At 42.8% G+C, this 20,043-nt stretch overlaps 2 protein-coding genes across 2 annotated transcripts in view; both read left to right on the forward strand.

The window, feature by feature from the left end:
- The first annotated feature begins 536 nt into the window (after window positions 1–536).
- Window positions 537–4,716, forward strand: LOC134067257 (procathepsin L-like). Its single transcript, XM_062522418.1, has 9 exons — window positions 537–620; window positions 756–856; window positions 1,146–1,288; window positions 1,394–1,600; window positions 1,709–1,900; window positions 2,367–2,529; window positions 2,755–2,860; window positions 3,560–3,661; window positions 4,575–4,716. Coding segments are annotated over exons 2-9 (1,014 nt in total). The 5' UTR covers window positions 537–620; window position 756; the 3' UTR covers window positions 4,576–4,716.
- Window positions 4,717–6,983: 2,267 nt separating this feature from the next.
- The window catches only part of LOC134067129 (uncharacterized), a 29,874-nt gene continuing 16,814 nt past the window's right edge, over window positions 6,984–20,043 (forward strand). Inside the window, exons 1-17 of the mRNA XM_062522205.1 lie at window positions 6,984–7,113; window positions 7,289–7,393; window positions 7,660–7,802; window positions 7,930–8,136; window positions 8,706–8,897; window positions 9,809–9,974; window positions 10,686–10,791; window positions 11,001–11,094; window positions 15,904–15,938; window positions 16,042–16,142; window positions 16,378–16,520; window positions 16,800–17,009; window positions 17,138–17,326; window positions 17,601–17,766; window positions 17,974–18,076; window positions 18,483–18,584; window positions 19,042–19,085. Coding sequence (XP_062378189.1) covers window positions 7,294–7,393; window positions 7,660–7,802; window positions 7,930–8,136; window positions 8,706–8,897; window positions 9,809–9,974; window positions 10,686–10,791; window positions 11,001–11,094; window positions 15,904–15,938; window positions 16,042–16,142; window positions 16,378–16,520; window positions 16,800–17,009; window positions 17,138–17,326; window positions 17,601–17,766; window positions 17,974–18,076; window positions 18,483–18,584; window positions 19,042–19,085 — 2,101 coding nt within the window. The 5' untranslated portion in view covers window positions 6,984–7,113; window positions 7,289–7,293. The remainder of the gene's footprint in view (window positions 7,114–7,288; window positions 7,394–7,659; window positions 7,803–7,929; window positions 8,137–8,705; window positions 8,898–9,808; window positions 9,975–10,685; window positions 10,792–11,000; window positions 11,095–15,903; window positions 15,939–16,041; window positions 16,143–16,377; window positions 16,521–16,799; window positions 17,010–17,137; window positions 17,327–17,600; window positions 17,767–17,973; window positions 18,077–18,482; window positions 18,585–19,041; window positions 19,086–20,043) is intronic.

The following is a 20,043-nucleotide window of genomic DNA, read 5'->3' on the forward strand; positions in this document are numbered from 1 at the left end:
GTAAACTACAGACTTATTTGAGTTGAAGGTTAAAGAAAGGCCCACTAGTAAACTACAGACTTATTTGAGTTGAAGGTTAAAGAAAGGCCCACTAGTAAACTACAGACTTATTTGAGTTGAAGGTTAAAGAAAGGCCCACTAGTAAACTACAGACTTATTTGTACCATTGGCAGATGTCCTCCTCCTTAGTTATCCTGGTTTCTTATCACTAAGGTGAGCACAGCCATCATAACAGTAATGTACAGTACAACAGTCCATAATGATAATGACACATTTGATAATGATCAGATCCTAAAAACCTACCTGGGTTGTGCATTTACCCCCAGAGAATGACCAGATAACTGCAGAACTGTACTGACCTAATAAGGCCTTTGTGTACAGTTCACAGTGGTGTTAATATGGAGCAAGACCTACACGTGACATTTCAGGAAATTACTGTACTGTGGTCATTTCATACAGTATATGTGTCAGCGTAATTAAGAACCAGAGCAGGAAGCTGTTGTCACACAGATACTGCTGATGTAGGAGCGCAGTGAGGATAAAAGAGTGTCCAAATCCTCCACTTAAAGACAGAAACGTTCGTCTTGGACACTTGTGATCGTATGATCAGGAAGTTTTGGGTAAACGGGTGATAACATTCAACCTCTCTCTCGTTCTACCTCCATCTCTCTATCTCTGATTCACAAACATGCAGTATCTTCAAGATTTGAACTGTTTTGTAATTTATCAGATTTGTGTTGTTATGTGTGTTGCAGGATGAAGCTGTTGATCATCGCAGCTGCCTCTCTGGCAGTGGTGAGCTGTGCCAGCCTCTCTCTGGAGGACCTGGAGTTCCACGCATGGAAACTCAAGTTTGGTGAGGGGACTAAGACATATCTTCTTGTATGTTCCTGTAATCAATATCTCAACACATTCAATTGACTAAACAAAAAACTGCTACAAACAACAGAACTTGTTTTCAACAACAACACGTTTTCATGCAACAACACATCAACAGTAGGGTAAAACTAACTTGTAAAGGTCTAAACCCAGCTAATGTTCCCTATGAGTGGGTGAACAACCCAAGTTGGATCTCATGCTTTTTCAGCAAATCTCTAAAAAATCTCTCTCTCTCTCTCTCCATGTGTGTTCTGTTTGGTCTTCAGGTAAATCCTACAGGACCCCTGAGGAGGAGGCCCGGCGCAAAGACATCTGGCTCTCCACCCGCCGCAGGGTTCTGACCCACAACATCCTGGCTGACCAGGGCATCAAGACCTACCGCATGGGCATCAACCACTTCTCCGACATGGTAGGATGGCTTGGTCCTCACATCAAGACAAGACTATTCGTATTCACTGTGCGTGATCGATGTCAAGGCTTTAGTTTTCAAGATAGAATTCCTTTTGTTTTCCAGGACAGTGAGGAATTCAAGGAGAAGGTCCTCCTCAGGAGCATGATCCCTTCCAATAAGACCAGAGCCCTGCCCCACCGAGCCGCAAAGCCCCCCACACCTAAAGGGGGCGCTGTGAAGCTGTCTGCCTCTGTGGACTGGAGGGAAAACGGCTGTGAGACGGATGTCAAAAACCAGGGGGCGTGTGGATCCTGTTGGGCCTTCAGTGTGGTTAGTTACCGAAACGAATCAATGTGTGTGTGTAAGTGTGAATCTGTGTGCATGTGCATGCATGTTTATAGATATAATCTTAACTTGTCATATTGTCATGCAATTCAGACAGGTGCACTGGAGTCCCACTACTGCATTAAACATGGACGCCTGCCCTCTCTGAGCGAACAGCAGCTGGTGGACTGCTCTAGGCCCTATGGGAACCATGGATGCAATGGAGGCTGGATGAACTCCGCATTTCAATACGTCATTGATAACGGAGGGATCGACACTGAGGCCAGTTACCCCTATGAGGGAAAGGTACTGTAAGATATTCACATCAACTTCTTCTGTAGACTGCATGTGGAAAGATACACACTGATTCAAAGTGCCATACTGAACAGACTCTTGGAGGGAAAAATGGATATACATTTCCCTGTCTTTTCAAAGTAGCGTTTTGATATAATTATCAGTACAATGCTAGTTCAGCAGCATCTACAGTATACAGAGCTACAGGTACAGTATATGTGTAAAACCTACATAGCAAGCCATCAGTGGGTTCATCTATAACATGCTGTGATGAATATTGTATCTTTTTAGCTACATAATATAAGAAGCTGATATGAACATGGCCTTGAGTCCTAAAATGTCCTCTGACTACAATCATGGAAATGAACTCAAGAAATGCAGTTGTATTCTAATGTGGACAAGGTTGATGTGGAATGGGCAAATGTAAGACAGAGGTGCTGTATGTTCTAGCATTTGTCCTTATTTCATTATCTATCAGGACAGAAACTGCCGCTTTACTGCAGCTGGTGTTGCTGTGACCTGCAGTGGATATGCTGATGTAACGCCCCAGGGTGATGAATCTGCACTGCAGTACTACGTGGCCAACCAGGGACCCGTGTCTGTGGCTGTGGATGCTAAAAACTTCCACAACTATCACTCTGGTGTGTTGCCTCTTACACCTACTGTGCTTACGGCTGTCTAGCAGTATCTAGCTAGCTAGCTATAGATCGATAGCTTGACACATTGGTTGATTGGTGGATTGGTTGATTGATTGATAGATCTAATGCAAGTGGCTATTATGAGGCCCAGAGTAGAACGGTGGGGGAATTGGATGATGAGAGAAACATTTTGATTTTGTTAATTTATTGATTCATTATTTCACACAGGTGTCTTCTACGACTCTTACTGCAGCAGCAGTCAAATCAACCACGCTGTGCTGGTGGTGGGTTATGGAACTGAGGGGGGTCGAGACTACTGGCTGGTGAAGAACAGGTGGGCTAAAGTCCCACTGATCATTGAAGCTCAAATAAAATCAGGATATACTGTATATATATAAATTTACAGTATATTCCCACAGACTACAGACTCAGATTATCCACAGACTATCTCTTAACATTATATTGACTACATACTGTATTGCATAAACTACTGAACACAGCTATCTTATAGTGCTGTATTGCATACACTACTGAACACAGCTATCTTATAGTGCTGTATTGCATACGCTACTGAAAACAGCCATCTTATAGTGCTGTATTGCATGAACTACTGAACACAGCTATCTTATAGTGCTGTATTGCATACACTACTGAACACAGCTACAGTACCTTATAGTGCTGTATTGCATGAACTACTGAACACAGCTATCTTATAGTGCTGTATTGCATACACTACTGAAAACAGCTATCTTATAGTGTTGTATTGCATACATTTCCTTTTCAAAAGGATAAATAAAGTAAACTTGAACTTGATAAACTACTGAACACGGCAGGTCTATCTTATAGTGCTGTATTGCATACACTACTGAACACAGCTATCTTATAGTGCTGTATTGCATACACTACTGAACACAGCTATCTTATAGTGCTGTATTGCATACACTACTGAACACAGCTATCTTATAGTGCTGTATTGCATACACTACTGAATACAGCCTCTACCACAATCACTGCCCCTCATATGTCTCTCTAGCTGGGGCACGTCCTGGGGAGAGGGTGGCTACATCAAGATGTCCAGGAATCAGGGCAACCAGTGTGGCATCGCCTCTTATGCCTCTTTTCCTATAATTGGATGGTAAGTTGTGGCATTGCAGCCTCTTTTACTTTCATTGGATGGTGGGTTGGTGACAAAAATTATTTACATCACTTCCTTTTTAACGACAGTAATAACAGTAGTCATTGGCTTTGTCCAGAAGTCAAGCGTGCACGCTGGGTAGTACCTTCTTCCCAGTAGCGTATTAGTTAGCTTGCTCCCCAGTATGCGTCCCTACCTACATTTGGACAGCACTAACTAGTTGGCGTCACCTGACTCGGGGAGGGGGGTGTGTTGACGATTTGCATGACGTGTGGAGCTTGACCTGCGCTGCGCAATGGATTATGGGATACCTGAGGGCAAAAAAGATGCATCGATGCACGCTTGGAAATCATGCCAAACGAAGTACCCAACTAGTGAGAGCGCTTGACTTTCGGACAGTCCATTCTGACGTAACTTCCGGAAAATGCACACTGCCCAGCGTGCACGCTTGACTTCTGGACATAGCCATTATTGAGGAAGTGAGATGACAGTAGTTAGGCGGGGATCACATTAGCCAGCGGCAGTGTCAAGCGTAACACAACGCTCAGACCATAATAATAAATCTAAACATTCTATCTCGTTCCTAAGTGCAATCTTTGTTGCTACGTCCTTGGACGAATCTGATTGGTTAAAATACCTAAACATTCTAAATGTGACTGTGATGAGCCGAGCGTTGTGCTTCAAAGTTGAACCAAGTTCAACTCCCAGTTTGCTCAACGCCAGCGTTACGCCAGCGTTGTCACCGATCTGCTGCCGAACCATAGAGAACAATAGGAAACCTGCCGTTTGCCGCTGGCTAGTGTGATCCCGCCTTACAGTAGTCCACGCTATTTAGGAGGTGAGATTTGAGGTTAAAAGAGAACAATTTGTGAGAAAACTAATATAATATTTTATATCCTGTTTTGTCTCACAGAGACCAATCGGAACATCTGAAGATAGCTTTAAAGGAATTCACCGTATTTTCATATTGAACAATGTTATTCCCTTAACTAAGACGAGTTGATACAGTACATACTGTACTTCTCAAGTTTCAATGTGTGCATTCACAGACTCTGGCGTGCAGCGTTACTTTGATAGCCCTTAGCTAGCCCAGTTCATTCATTAGGATCCAAACAGAGATGAATTTAGAACGACCAAACATCTCCATGTTTTCCCTATTAAAATACAGTAACACAAGTAGTCACTCGACCAAGTATGGTGAGACAAAATAAAATGAGGTGCATTTCTTAGTAGGTAAGAGGGATAACTATGTTGTGTGGCAGAATAACAATTGGGAGCACTTTGACTCGGAGCAGTAATATCGTCACTCTTGCACTTTACGTTTCACTTTGGAGTGAGGATATTACTGCGCCACACAATATAGTTATCCCTCTTACCTGCTAAGAAATGCACCATGTTTTATTTTGTCTAACCATACTTGGTCGTGTGACTACAGTAATTTCCTGCATATAAGCCGCATTGTGTATAAGCCGCAGGACAGTGTTTTATGCAAGTTAAAAGAAAGAAAACCATATTGATACCATATTAACTCTCCCCGTGTATTAACCTCATAGCTGGAGACATTTTGCAAAATCAATGTATAAGCCGCGGCTAATAGTCGGGAAATTACGGTACTCGTGTAAGTAGTCACACGACCAATCTCTGTTTGGATCCAAATGAATGAACTGAGCTAGCTAAGTGCTATCAAAGTAGCGCCGCACGCCAGAGCCAGTGAGTGCACGCATTGAAACATGAGAGGTATGTATCAACTCGTCTTAGTTAAAGGTAGGGTAGAAGATCCTGGAAAACGATTCCAGCAAAGCTGCATTTTGAAAATACACAGGTCAAAAGTCCCAACCCCTTTCTTCAGACTTCCCCCGAAGCCACGCCTCCAGAGTACAGGACTGGCAATGCTTGTTCATGCGGGAGGGAGGAGCAGATTGCAGTTTGATAGATGCATCAGAATCCAATCATCGTTCTAGAGGACACTAAAACTTTTCATTTTTGTGTCAAAACTTTGAATTAATTGGTTGCAATGGGGTTGTGAAGAGTATTTCAAGCAACATGTTAAACAATGCTCCAGAGAGCATGCTCCAAAGATCTCCTACCCCACCTTTAAGGGAATAACGTATTATGAAAAAATGGTGAAGTGTTCCTTTAAGCTCACAGCATGCACAGTTGCAACATGCTGTTTGTTTGCTGAATTGGATACCGTGCAGTAATGTGTAAAAACCAGATTATTTGATTAAAATGTCTGATTTGTACAGATGAGTGCCTAGTCTTGTTGGAAAGCCCCACTTCTGCTCTTTAGTGTAATAGAGGTCTTATCTCGCTGAAACTCATAGTTGTGGAGCAATGTAACAGACAAGAATGGCTGTGTTGTTTTGACGCATGCTGCATCCTTTGGGCTAACAGTACACTTGTAATACCTTATTTGTCAACTGCTGGTTGTTTTGCCACTTTAATTTAAATTATTTATAGGATGTAGGCTTGTTCACAACTTGAGCTATATATGCAAAGAGTTCACAAATGTTGAATAAAATATACTTTTGGGAATGGTGAAGTCTAATATCATTTCATTTGAGCTATTTCCATGTTCTATTATATGCTATATTGATGATGGCAATATAAAACTTACTTCATACAATGGTAAGACTATTAGATTGCAAGATTAAATGTGTATTAATATTCAACTATGTTAGACTGCTGTTGCTCACAGCACTATTTACGGTAACTGATGTACAGTACTCTGAGTCTCTGGCCCTCTAATAGCCAGGAATAGTGAACTGGCCCTATGAAGAAAAGGTTTGGGATCCACAGCTCTAGACATTCACTGATTGTTTTGTGCTGTTGTGCTCTATTGGCCAAATGTATTATGTTGGCTCATACAAGGAATTTAATTTGGTTGTGTTGACCGAACATAGTGAACTTTTATGTTATAACTAATACAGTATATGCCCTAGAGAGATCAGGGGGTGTGATTTGCATGTGTTCCCCACCACATGCACGGCCAAGACTGCAACCACAATATATCATGTGTTTTGGAACATTTTCCTAGTTTCCTCTTCCTGCTATGATAGATGCAGTTTAGCACAATCCACGACATGTGTGCTTTTTACAATATACTTCAACACACTGTACATTCATCTTTTACATACCAGTTAATGATTCATAATGATGATATCGCCACTCCCTAAACCGTGTCCCAAAACACAACATGTACAGCACCTGTACACAGCACATGTGCACAGCAGCACAAGCGGTCACAGTTATCACGCTCCTCTCAGGCCCAGCCTGGATCTTCCACACAGAAGTGAAAGCTGTGGCCACGTGGACACAGCTCTTTTAAAGCTGAAGAGAAGTTTAAAGATCCTCTTTGAGTTCAGTATCTCCAGTCAGCGAATGAGGTGAGGTGTCTCGTTGATCAATTCATCTGACTCATCATCGTCTACCGAGGACTTCATTCTTCACAGGTAAAACGCTTCAAATTTCACAAACACAGTGTCCTACTGTACACACACACACACACACACACACACACAAATCACATACAGACATCACACACTCACACACACACAAATCAGATACAAACATACACAACACACACACACACACACGATAATTAACCAGTGATTCTCTTTTCTGTAGGCAGTATGAAACTGTTGATCATGGCAGCTGCCTCTCTGGCAGTGGTGAGCTGTGCCAGCCTCTCTCTGGAGGACCTGGAGTTCCACGCATGGAGGCTCAAGTTTGGTGAGGGGACTCTAGTGAATCACTCTTCTATTTTATATAATGACATCAGTGGAGACAACAAATTACTTAAATGTAATCAGTTTAACCACCTTATTAGTTCATAAACACTGCTTGCTCTTACTGATGGCCACGAAAGGCGATCTTTCTTCCTGAAGAAAAAGGAAATGTTGACCACAAGCATCGGCAGTTTCAAGAAAAGTGGACAATGTGATTCATTCATCGTTATCATCGCACAGTACGCTTCACTCTTAGTGTCCCCCTGACAGGCAAGATGTACCGGACCCCTGAGGAGGAGGCCCATCGTAAAAATATCTGGCTCTCCACCCGCCGCAGGGTTCTGACCCACAACATCCTGGCTGACCAGGGCATCAAGACCTACCGCATGGGCATGAACCACTTCTCCGACATGGTAGGTTTTGCTTATCAATTGTAGAAGTTAAATGCTTAGAGTGCCTGCTATGAAACTCCCCTTTACAATACATTTGATCTGGGACAGTCCATACTTCTGCTCTGTAAACTTTCCTTCTCTTTAACAGGACAATGATGAATACCGAAACACTCTCCTCCTTAGAAGCAAAATCCTTTCCAATGAGACCAAAACCATGGCTCAGCTTGGTATAACACCCTCCAAACAGAAAGGGGGCGCTATGCTTCCTAAATCTGTAGACTGGAGGAAAAAGGGCTGTGTGACTCCTGTCAAAGACCAGACTCAGCAGTGTGGATCCTGCTGGGCCTTCAGTACCGTAAGTTTCCGGACATACAAACAGGTGTCACAAATGTCATGTGTGTGAAGTCCTAATTCATTCATGCATCGGATGATTTTTATCCAAAGTGGTTTACAGCACAGGTTTCCTTCTCCATCAGAATGTGTACTGTAGGTGTCCATGGTGGACGAGCTGGGTCCGGCCCGGGTTTGAACCCACTGCTGAGAGTCTGTGTTGTTTCAGATCAAAGTGGCGTCTGCTCTCTTGGGGCGATAGTGTAGTAATTAACGAGCTGGGCTAGCATGTAGTAGCCTGAAAGTTGTGGGTTCAATTCCCAGCTTCCACCGTTGTGCCCTTGAGCAAGGCACTGAGCCCTGGCTTGCTCTGGGGACAGTGTGGTCCCTTGTAAGTTGACATATGTACTGTAAGTCACTTTAGACAAAAAGTGAGTGGTAAATGTAGTACATTTCACTATATTTTCCTGGCTATCTACTCCATGGTGATGATGTTGCTAGCACATGGCTGTTCCACTGAACAGGGTCTGTGTAATGAGGATAAGCGCTTGAAGTATTTGAAGAGTGATGTGTTTTTTGTGTGTTCTTATCCAGACAGGTGCGCTGGAGTCTCACACCTGCATATATCATGGACGCCTCCCCTCTCTGAGTGAACAGCAGCTGGTGGACTGCTCTCGGTCCTTTGGGAATGAGGGCTGCAATGGAGGCTATTTAGACAAGGCCTATGAGTACGTCATCAAGACTGGAGGAGTAGACACTGAGGACTCGTACCCTTACGAGGCAAAGGTACTATAAGCGAAAATACACACTTTATTTTGAAACATCTTATTGTTTATATAGTTGTGATATTTTGGGCAGCTGCAGATATTAGTCTAAAATCCAACCCAGTCTAAGTAAAGCACAACATTGTATGTATTTTGTCACAGTAGCTAGTTTTAGACTGTGTAGACTGGAGCGTTTGCTAAAGGCCAATATGAATGCCTCGTAGGAGGACACTTGACTGTGTAGACTGGAGCGTTTGCTAAAGGCCAATATGAATGCCTCGTAGGAGGACACTTGACTGTGTAGACTGGAGCGTTTGCTAAAGGCCAATATGAATGCCTCGTAGGAGGACACTTGACTGTGTAGACTGGAGCGTTTGCTAAAGGCCAATATGAATGCCTCGTAGGAGGACACTTGACTGTGTAGACTGGAGCGTTTGCTAATAAAAGGTCAAATGCCTCTCAGGATGACACTTGACTGTGTAGACTGGAGCGTTTGCTAATAAAAGGTCACATGCCTCGTAGGATGACACTTGACTGTGTAGACTGGAGCGTTTGCTAATAAAAGGTCACATGCCTCGTAGGATGACACTTGACTGTGTAGACTGGAGCGTTTGCTAATAAAAGGTCAAATGCCTCTCAGGATGACACTTGACTGTGTAGACTGGAGCGTTTGCTAATAAAAGGTCAAATGCCTCTCAGGATGACACTTGACTGTGTAGACTGGAGCGTTTGCTAATAAAAGGTCACATGCCTCGTAGGAGGACACTTGACTGTGTAGACTGGAGCATTTGCTAATAAAAGGTCACATGCCTCGTAGGAGGACACTTGACTGTGTAGACGAGCGTTTGCTAATAAAAGGTCACATGCCTCGTAGGAGGACACTTGACTGTGTAGACTGCAGCGTTTGCTAATAAAAGGTCACATGCCTCTCAGGATGACACGTGTCACTTCAAGCGCTCGGCGGTCAGCGTGTCCTGTAAAGGATACACGGAGGTGAAGCCGTCGGGACAGGAGTCCGCTCTGCAGGAGGCTGTGGCCAATCAGGGCCCTGTGTCTGTGGCCATCGATGCAGAGAGCGACTTCCGATACTACGAGTCTGGTGGGTCCTGTACATTTACATTGTAGACTCAAGAGTTTGCGATTTTACTGTGAGGTTGTTGATGCTTGATGCAGAATTTTGCATGAGAGAAATTGGACTCGGTGTGTACAGGCTTTATGCCTCCCCATTCACTTGCATAGGAACATAGCTGCTGCTAACTCCCCATTCACTTGCATAGGAACATAGCTGCTGATATCTCCCCATTCACTTGCATAGGAACATAGCTGCCTGATAACTGCCCATTCACTTGCATAGGAACGTAGCTGCTGCTAACTCCCCATTCACTTGCATAGGAACATAGCTGCTGCTAACTCCCCATTCACTTGCATAGGAACATAGCTGCTGCTAACTCCCCATTCACTTGCATAGGAACATAGCTGCTGATATCTCCCCATTCACTTGCATAGGAACATAACTGCTGCTAACTCCCCATTCACTTGCATAGGAACATAGCTGCTGATAACTCCCCATTCACTTGCATAGGAACATAGCTGCTAATACCTCCCCATTCATTTGAATAGGAACATAGCTGCCTGATAACTGCCCAAAGTGCATTGCAAAATGGCAGCCGAGTGAGTGGGCTGCCTTGCCTAATGAACTGATGTGCGCAGCTGTCTATGATGAACCTTCCTGTAGCAGAGCTAGGCTGAACCGAATTGATGAGAGAAACATAATAATTTTGTTAATTTACCGATTCATTATTTTGCACAGGTGTCTTTGATGACCCTTCCTGCAGCAGCAGTGACACCAACCACGCTGTGCTGGTGGTGGGTTATGGAACTGAGGGAGGTCGAGACTACTGGCTGGTGAAGAACAGGTGGGCTGAAACCACGCTGATCAACTTAACATAGAGACAAAGCGCACCGTCATTAGTGTACTCAGCATATATTCTATATATTTAGTTACGTATTTACATTCAAATGGAAGCATGATGGACAATAGACTTAATTAATTCAAATCAGGCCATTTAATCACTGTTTTATATATATCGATAATCCTGTTGACATGTTCAATTTGTTTCTTTAGCTGGAGCACTTCCTGGGGAGAAGATGGCTACATCAAGATGTCTAGAAATCTGGACGACCAGTGTGGCATTGCCTCTTATTGTTTCTACCCTCACGTCTGATGACGAGTTGGTTTATATCATTGAGGACATTTATGGAATTTGTTAGCTTGTTGATTAATCACAAAACAAGACATCTGATTAACAGGAGATGCCTCTACCTCCACCACATGTACTCTAAGACTAGTTTTACAAGCATACCTTTGGATAGATCTGAGAATGTATAGGAGATACAGGAAGTTGAGTTGAGGTTTAAGGAAGTTTATCATCTCATGATGTGACTAACTCAGGGTTTTGGTTTCACTTTCGTTTTTTTTTCCAACAGAGAGATGTGACGACACTAGAGCTCATATCTAATCCATTGTTCATTTAATCCTAATACAGAAAACAAACTGTTATCACTGCCCAGTACTTCTGTTGTTTTTGTGATATTGGGCATACGTATGAATTCTGTTGATGTTGTGATATGGGACATATAATGGACATATACATATGAATTCCACACGGCTTCTGGAAACCTCACATAATGCACAAATGCCACAAACTCAACTGTCATGTGCACATCCTTTGTGTAGCTTCCTCTTTCGATAAGCACTGATTTAACAGAAACTTCATCAGTCACGCCATTTTTACGTTTGTTACATACTCAGCATTTGATGCATGAACATAATGTACTGTATCTTTTGGGGTACTCCACCCAGCAAAACCAGGTTACCCAAAACCGGTAATAAATAGATTTACTCATCCAGGGTTCTGAATTCGAGAAATGAAGTTTTCATGCACAAATACAAAAACAGGATAGCGGTACTGATCATAACCAGGATTCTGAATTCCAAATAAACACTGTCACTCTGTTATTGTATTAAAAGCTCACAAAACATTGTGTAAATAAATTACAGATAGTGACAGAGGAGCAGCTTTAGCAAGCATATCCACACGTAGGCCCACAGGAGGATGAGAGTAATGGATGGAGGTGGAGCTGCATATCCAGACGTAGGCCCATAGGAGGATGAGAGTAATGGATGGAGGTCAAGCTGCATATCCACACGTAGGCCCATAGGAGGATGAGAGGAATGGATGGAGGTCAAGCTGTATCCGATGCACCACCCAATGGAGAGGGACGTACAGTATGTATTCTGAAAAGAGTGAGTTGGCCAAGACCCCTGCTGCTTGTTGCTGGTGTCCACGGAGGACACTTTTCATAGCAGTGTAGGGGTATTCAACATGGACCGGACAGGGTAAGGGTATTCAATATGGACCGGGCATAAGGTAAGGGTATTCAATATGGACCGGACACAGTGTAGGGGTATTCAACATGGACCGGACAGATACAGTAGTTGGGGGTATTCAATATGGACGGGGCATAAGGTTGGGGGTATTCAGCACGGACCGGGCATAAGGTTGGGGGTATTCAGCATGGACCGGGCATAAGGTTGGGGGTATTCAGCATGGACCGGGCATAAGGTTGGGGGTATTCAGCATGGAGTAGACCAGGTACAGTGTCAGCTGAAGGGGAAGTAGGAGAGGCAGAGGCTGGCCTGGTCTGATCTGGGGAGATAGCAGAGGCTGGCCTGGTCTGGAGATGGTAGGATGGCAGAGGCTGGCCTGGTCTGGTCTAGTCTGGGGAGATGGCAGAGGCTGGTCTGGGGAGATGACAGAGGCTGGTCTGGTCTGGTCTAGTCTGGGGAGATGGCAGAGGCTGGTCTGGGGAGATGACAGAGGCTGGTCTAGTCTGGGGAGATGGCAGAGGCTGGTCTAGTCTAGTCTGGGGAGATGACAGAGGCTGGTCTGGTCTGGTCTAGTCTGGGGAGATGACAGGATGGCAGATGTCCTTCTTGTGATAGCCACGGGGGTCTGAAGCCACCTGATCTCAGTCAACCTGGATTTGAATTGTAAATTTGAACATCAATCTTAGAAGGCAAACAATGCAGAAATAGCAGTTCTTGCACAGGATTTGAGTCAGCAAATCTTCACTTGCATAGGTTACGCAATTGAAAGTAACACTTCTTTTTTTTAAAGATTCATTTCTTCAACAGCTTGAAAGACAGGAACCCAAGTGGAAGTGGCACAGCAGACATGGCAGGGGCGGCAGGTGAAGGGTTAACAGGCCTCGGAGACACGTGCTTGTGTTTACAAACAACATGAGAGATAGCACCTCTAGGGGGTGCTGAAGAGCCACTGATGGGTCCCAGCATGGCCATGACTCCACGGGGCTAGAACTTATGTCTTTTCCCTGACACATAAAAGGAATGCTTTCTCATTCGTAGCATGTGTCTAAAACCCCAAGGGTCACATTGTTAGATTACTCCTTGCTACTACCTAGTTTGTGAAAGAGTGAAAACAACTGCCTTCCACTTTTCTGTCATACAGAGATGTTCATAAAGGAGTGCTGACCAAAGTATAGACTATCATGGAAACAAGAGATAGGCCGCACTATGCATAAACAATCACCATTTATTCACACAGACGCGTTTCGGCGCTCTGCCTCATACACACTGAGGAAGGCAGAGCGCCGAAACGCGTCTGTGTGAATAAATGGTGATTGTTTATGTCATACAGAGATACACTATATTATTGGCAAAAGTATTGGGTCACCTGTCTTGATTTGCTGTCTGTTTTACGTGACATCCCATTCTCAATCCATAGGGTTTGTGCACTGGTGCACAGTCATGTTGTTACAGAAAGGGGCTAAACCTGAGCTGGGTTTGGCCCCTTACTTCCAGTGAAAGGAACTCCGAATGTTTCAGCATTAACCAAGAGATTTTGGAAGTCCTGACCTCAACCCTTTGGGATGAATTAGAACAGAGACTGAGAGTCTCCTCGTCCAACATCAGTGTGTGACCTCACAAATGCGCTTCTGGAAGAATCCATGAACCCATCTTCTTAGAAGAGTTGAAGCTGTTACAGCTGCAAAGGGTGGACCAACGTCATATTACTGTAAACCCAATTAATTAAGAATGGGATGTCACTTGAGTTCCTATGCGAGTCGAGGCAAGTGACCCAATACTCAATTGGCAATATAGTGCACATACAGCAGATATTATTATTATTATATATAATTAACTGAGTGACTTATTTGATTGCTATTCTCATTTCACTGTTTTATTTCTCATTAGGTTAGTGCTTAAAATTATTGTTTTACTGATAATATTACTATTCTCCCTAGTTTGTAATTGTTCACTGTTAATTTAATTTGTATTGTTATTTATTTGTATGTCGCTTTGGACAAAGGCGTCTGCTAAATAACCATAGCCATAGCCATAGCCATAGCCATAGCCATAGCCATAGATATGGCGAATGAGCCCTGAAGACTGAACATACATGTAACTACATTACATTTTTACTTCAATCCATACTTTGATGATCAACCATTACTTGGCAAATGGGCAAGATAAGCACTTATACCCAGCCAAACATATACAGCTATGAAAACAACGAGAGACCACTGCTCTACACATAGCAACACAGGAACGCTAACCGTAAATACAGTAGACATTCCAGGACGGACGTGAGCACTAGATCCTCTCATACAGACAATGCGGCTTTGAACAACATCAAACGGTCACCAGTTTCACTGCTGTTACTGCTTCCAGCTACTACACACCAAGGAGCAAACTTCACCCACCAGTATGTTTCAGAAGCAAGTAGTTATAAGGAAATTAATTAATTAAATGTAAAAAATAAAGTGAGAAATCAAATGAGTCTCAGATGAAGCACATCAGACCACCAAAATACTATTCATACAATTTCAGACTTGTGTGACCTGACATATCAAGGAACAATCACCAAAGGCTTCCTTCAACATCCTCCATTTATTTATTTATTATTATTATTATTATTATTATTTTAAAGGAATGGTTTGGTATAATTTCACCCTATGGTCCTTTGCACCATGACCCACAGGCTTTTTTTGCTTTCTTCCCTTGGTCGAAAATTGGTTCGCTCAGCGCTCAGCGCTCATCCGAATGACAACCAATGGTGTATCTCATAAGTTACCCTACTAATGCCCATGTTAGCAATGGTGTATCTCATAAGTTACCCTACTAATGCCCATGTTAGCAATGGTGTATCTCATAAGTTACCCTACTAATGCCCATGTTAGCAATGGTGTATCTCATAAGTTACCCTACTAATGCCCATGTTAGCAGTTTCAACCAATGGTGTATCTCATAAGTTACCCTACTAATGCCCATGTTAGCAGTGGTGTATCTCATAAGTTACCCTACTAATGCCCATGTTAGCAGTGGCGTATCTCATAAGTTACCCTACTAATGGCCATGTTAGCAGTGGCGTATCTCATAAGTTACCCTACTAATGCCCATGTTAGCAGTTTCAACCAATGGTGTATCTCATAAGTTACCCTACTAATGCCCATGTTAGCAGTTTCGCAGCCTCACGATCATGCTCATGAAAAACCAGACTGATCGATAGAGTAGGATTGCAAAATATACAGGCTAACGCTGTAGGGGAGGCTCAGCAGAGAAATTGGCAAGTATAAAAGGAGAAAACAGCGAAGAAATTACCCAAGCTGATAGTTCCTCTTTAATTGCACGCATCAGTTAACAATGGCCACAAAGATAACATATGTTTCCTCTTCGTAACAGCCACTTCCTACTAAATCATTAAATAAAAATAATACTCCTTCATAGTTTATGAGGCCAATTGTTATATCAAGTGATGTGGAACCTCATCTCTGAGGTGTGGTCATCTGAAAGGAATTGAGAACCAGAGCAGGAAGCTGTGGGCAGGTGGAGGAAGCTGATTCAAAGCTTAAAAGAGTGTGTGAGAGTGCCATCCTTCAGCTCAGGGTAGAGGTGAGTGAGAGAGTGTATTCCTCAGCTCAGGATAGAGGAGTGTGTGTTTTAAGTCATCTGTCAAACTGCAGGTTCCAAGGCACTCAGGTGAAAGTGTTTGAGATGCTCTTGAGATGTTTGTCTCTCTCTCACTCACGCGTTCATACACTCTGCCTGAATATGTAACCTGTGCTGTTGTTCTTTCTTCCAGCATGAAGCTGTTGATCATGGCAGCTGCCTCTCTGGCGGTGGTGAGCTGTGCCAGCCTCTCTCTGGAGGACCTGGAGTTCCACGCATGGAAACTCAAGTTTGGTGAGGAAGATTATTGTCTACTGTGTCAGATAGTATTTGCATTTATACAATTATATTATATACATTCATAAATGCATGTGTACATGATAATACACATACTCATGTATACCACAATACTAGCATTATCATTCGTTAGCACAGTATAAATGTATATTTTAGCTTAAAACTGCCCAGAGGAATTTAACTCACACTAACAAATGCAGAGTTGTCATCTTTCTGTCTGTTTGGTCTTCAGGTAAATCCTACAGGACCCCTGAGGAGGAGGCTCGGCGCAAAGACATCTGGCTCTCCACCCGCCGCAGGGTTCTGACCCACAACATCCTGGCTGATCAGGGCATCAAGACCTACCGCATGGGCATCAACCACTTCTCCGACATGGTAGGACAGATGAACTGTGTCTAAAAAGATTGACCTTATTGAAAGGATTACTTCCAAGCTTCTTATGCAAGCTCATATTCTATATTATCACTGTTGTCTATCTGCATATACAGCCACTAGAGGGAGACATGACAGAAAGGGCGTCCTTGTTAATCACACTAACAAACCATCTCAGGTGTCTATCACAACAGCAACATGACTTCTGTAGAGAACCCACTACAGGTGAGTCTGAATTGTACGTATTGCAACAATGCATGATTTCTTCTTCCACTTGGACAGGATAACGCAGAGTACCATCAGAAAGCCCTAATGAGCCTGACTCACTCCAACAAGACCAAAACGGCACACTCTGCAATGAGGCCTGGGACTATGACATTTGGACACAATAAAGGCCCCAAGCGGCCCACTTCAATGGACTGGAGGGATGTGAGTTGTGTGACTCCAGTGAAAGATCAGAAGGGTTGTAAATCAAGCTGGGCCTTCAGTGCAGTAAGTTAACAGGAGAGAATAATTGTGTGTGTGTGTGTGTGTGTATATGTAAAAATTTTGAGATCAGTGAAATCTACCAAAACAATAACATAAATGTGAGCAACTATGTTTTGTCTATCCTTGTTTAGACTGGTGCTCTGGAATCCCAGGCCTGCATTGCTCATGGAAACCTTGTGTCCTTGAGTGAACAGCAACTGATTGACTGCGGCATTATTGATGATTGTGATGGTGGTACGGCCGAAGGGGGGCTTCAATCCCTGATGATATTCGATGAAGGACAACTAAACACAGAGGACTCATATCCCTATGAGGCAAAGGTACTATGAACTGCCCTCGATGGACTCTTATCCCTATGAGGCAAAGGTACTATGAACTGCCCTCGATGTTTCTCCTAAATACTGGAACATAAAACCCTGCAGCACCTTCACTGCGTCTAGACATCTGAACTCAAACATGCTTATTATGTCACTCACAGCCAGGTGCAAGATGCACTAAAACCCCCTGGAGTCTAAACCCATTCATTCATGAAGCCCATTCAAAGTAATTTGCATTTAAAAGAGACTCTTCATTTAGTCCTACTTTGTCCCTCAGGTCTCAGACTGCCGTTTCAATGCCTCTACCGTTGGTGCCATCTGTACAGGATATGATAGTGGAGACCCTGGAGATGAGGAAAGCCTCCAGTCTGCAGTGGCACAGTTAGGACCCATCTCCGTGACTGTTGATGCCGCACACGACTCCTTTCAGTCCTATCAGTCAGGTGGGGTTGCATAACCAAGACAGTGACACAAGTCACAACTTCAAGACTTGCATCCTTTTCAAAATAGATTTTATATTGTATGATGAAATACTGGAGTAAACCTTGGAACAACTAACTAATTGACTGACACATAGATTGACTACATAGATAGTTAGCTATCTAAGTTGATTGATTGATTGATTGATTGATGTATTGATTGATTGGTAGGTGTCTACGATGAGCCCTCCTGCCAGAGCACTGGAAATCATGCCATGCTGGTGGTGGGTTATGGAACTGCAGATGGCCAAGACTACTGGCTGGTGAAGAACAGGTGGGCTCATCTAAGTGTTCTGTATACTTAGTATACTCATCTATGTGTTCTGTATACTTAGTATACTCATCTATGTATTATTTTCAATTTCACAAGGAAATGTCTCATCTAACTCTCAATGTCTCAGAGTCTGTAATTCTTAAAGAGACGCAGAGTACATAAGTCTAAAAGACTATAGACTAGATAGCAGCCAACACACTTTCTCTGAACAAAAAACCTGGGAAACTACAAATGTGTTTAACTCATCTCTGCATGGCTGTGTCTCACCTGACATAACTCAACATTAATGTGAGGATGTTTCAGCAGAGTAGAGTGCCCAATCAATAAAATATATACATTTTCAGTGAAACCTTGGCCAGATACCTCCTGCTTGAGGGTACTTCACAGTGTTGTATTCCTTTGTTAGCTGGGGTGTTAACTGGGGAGAAGAAGGCTACATCAAGATGTCCAGGAATAAGAACAACCAGTGTGGCATTGCCTCTACCACTATTTTACCTCACGTGAAATGGTGAGTAGGTGTGAATAATATTTGCATTCATCCATTTATCGTATGCTTTACTCCAAAGTGATTTAAAAGCAAAGAATAATATTCAAATCACAGTGCAATGGAAGACCTGAGAGCAACGTTTGTCCAAATTGAAACACACACAGCGGTGGGATAACAACCTTCATTTTCTCTTCTGGCTTTCTCCCAGATACTGCCAAGATGGAACAGGAATCCTGGAGTAGTCGTAAAGAATGAATATACTTTAATGACCTGCAATTTTGGGACAGTTACAGTATCAGTCAAGTCAACATCTAATTTTACGTCAACATTCTCATAATTATGCCTTTGAATTTGAATTCTTGCTGAAGACATTAAAGATGTGTTTGTAAAAGCAATGCAACATGGTGACATATTATTTGTGCTGTATAGAGCTCTGGCATGCTGAAATGACTGTGTTATTTTGGACTCCTCTATATAGCCTACTGCAGACACTCTATATTGGATTGAATTGGCCATCCCAAAGTCAGAGGTCCAATATTTCTGAAAAATGACCTGCTGTAAAACATGACCACTGGCAACAGGTTTCATGCCTCTAATACAAATCTCATCATCACTCTGCAAGTCGCTTGCACCTTTATCATAATGGAACTTCTTTGAAAGCTAAGTGAAGTCAGTAAGCCATACTTTGCAATGCCTGAGAGCTAAAATCTGAATTGTGCATGAAACACTGGAAAAGTGTTAAAAGTTTTGCAAAATGGTCTAATGCTAGATGTAATGTAGTGCTACTTGCTACAGTGTATTATGGTATTGGCTTAAATACCCAATGTATCTGTCATTTTGCACTATGTTTTAAAATAAAAAAAACTGTGAATTATATAAAAAAAAATAATCTTTTGCTAGATGGAGCTTTGGTTTGGTAATGTTTTAGTTCCTCTATGCTGATATGAGTGTGTAAGTGAGTGTGAGAGAACACTTGTACTCTTTCTCCAGTATACTCTGAACAAGCGTTGTTACATACTGTACTGTAACTACTGAGGGATGGCACAGTAACCTTCTCAAAACTGAATGTGTGTGAGATTCCACACACTCTTTATTCAACACACTCTTTATTCAACGCACTCTTTATTCAACACACTCTTTCTGTTGTGTGACTGTGGCTTTGAATTGCCATGAATTTAATTCCACTTTCTATCATTCCAATTCCAATTCAACTTCCTGTGGGGTGGAGCCAATTCAATTCAAATTCCAATTTATGAATTGAATGGTGGCCAATTCTAAAATTCAGAATTTTGCAGTGGAGAAGATGTGAATGTCCTCCAAGCCACTCTGAAGAACATTTGTACTGCTTCACAATGACCTGTCAAGATACACACTCGGAGGGAAGTCACTTTCTGACCGTAATAAGAAAACATTCAATCTGACTCAATCAAGAAGTGGAGCAGATGTGAATTTCCTTAACTTCAGCTACACACACACACAC

This window comes from Sardina pilchardus, chromosome 20, assembly GCF_963854185.1.
Source record: "Sardina pilchardus chromosome 20, fSarPil1.1, whole genome shotgun sequence".
NCBI classification, from domain to species: Eukaryota; Metazoa; Chordata; class Actinopteri; order Clupeiformes; family Clupeidae; genus Sardina; species Sardina pilchardus.

What these genes read in the sequence shown, in the direction of transcription:
- LOC134067257 (XM_062522418.1), top strand. Translation starts at nt 757, where the DNA reads ATGAAGCTGTTGATCATCGCAGCTGCCTCTCTGGCAGTGGTGAGCTGT. An exon ending in CGCATGGAAACTCAAGTTTG is followed by an intron (nt 857 to 1,145) that starts GTGAGGGGACTA and finishes TTTGGTCTTCAG; the next exon opens with GTAAATCCTACAGGACCCCT. An exon ending in CTTCCACAACTATCACTCTG is followed by an intron (nt 2,530 to 2,754) that starts GTGTGTTGCCTC and finishes TATTTCACACAG; the next exon opens with GTGTCTTCTACGACTCTTAC.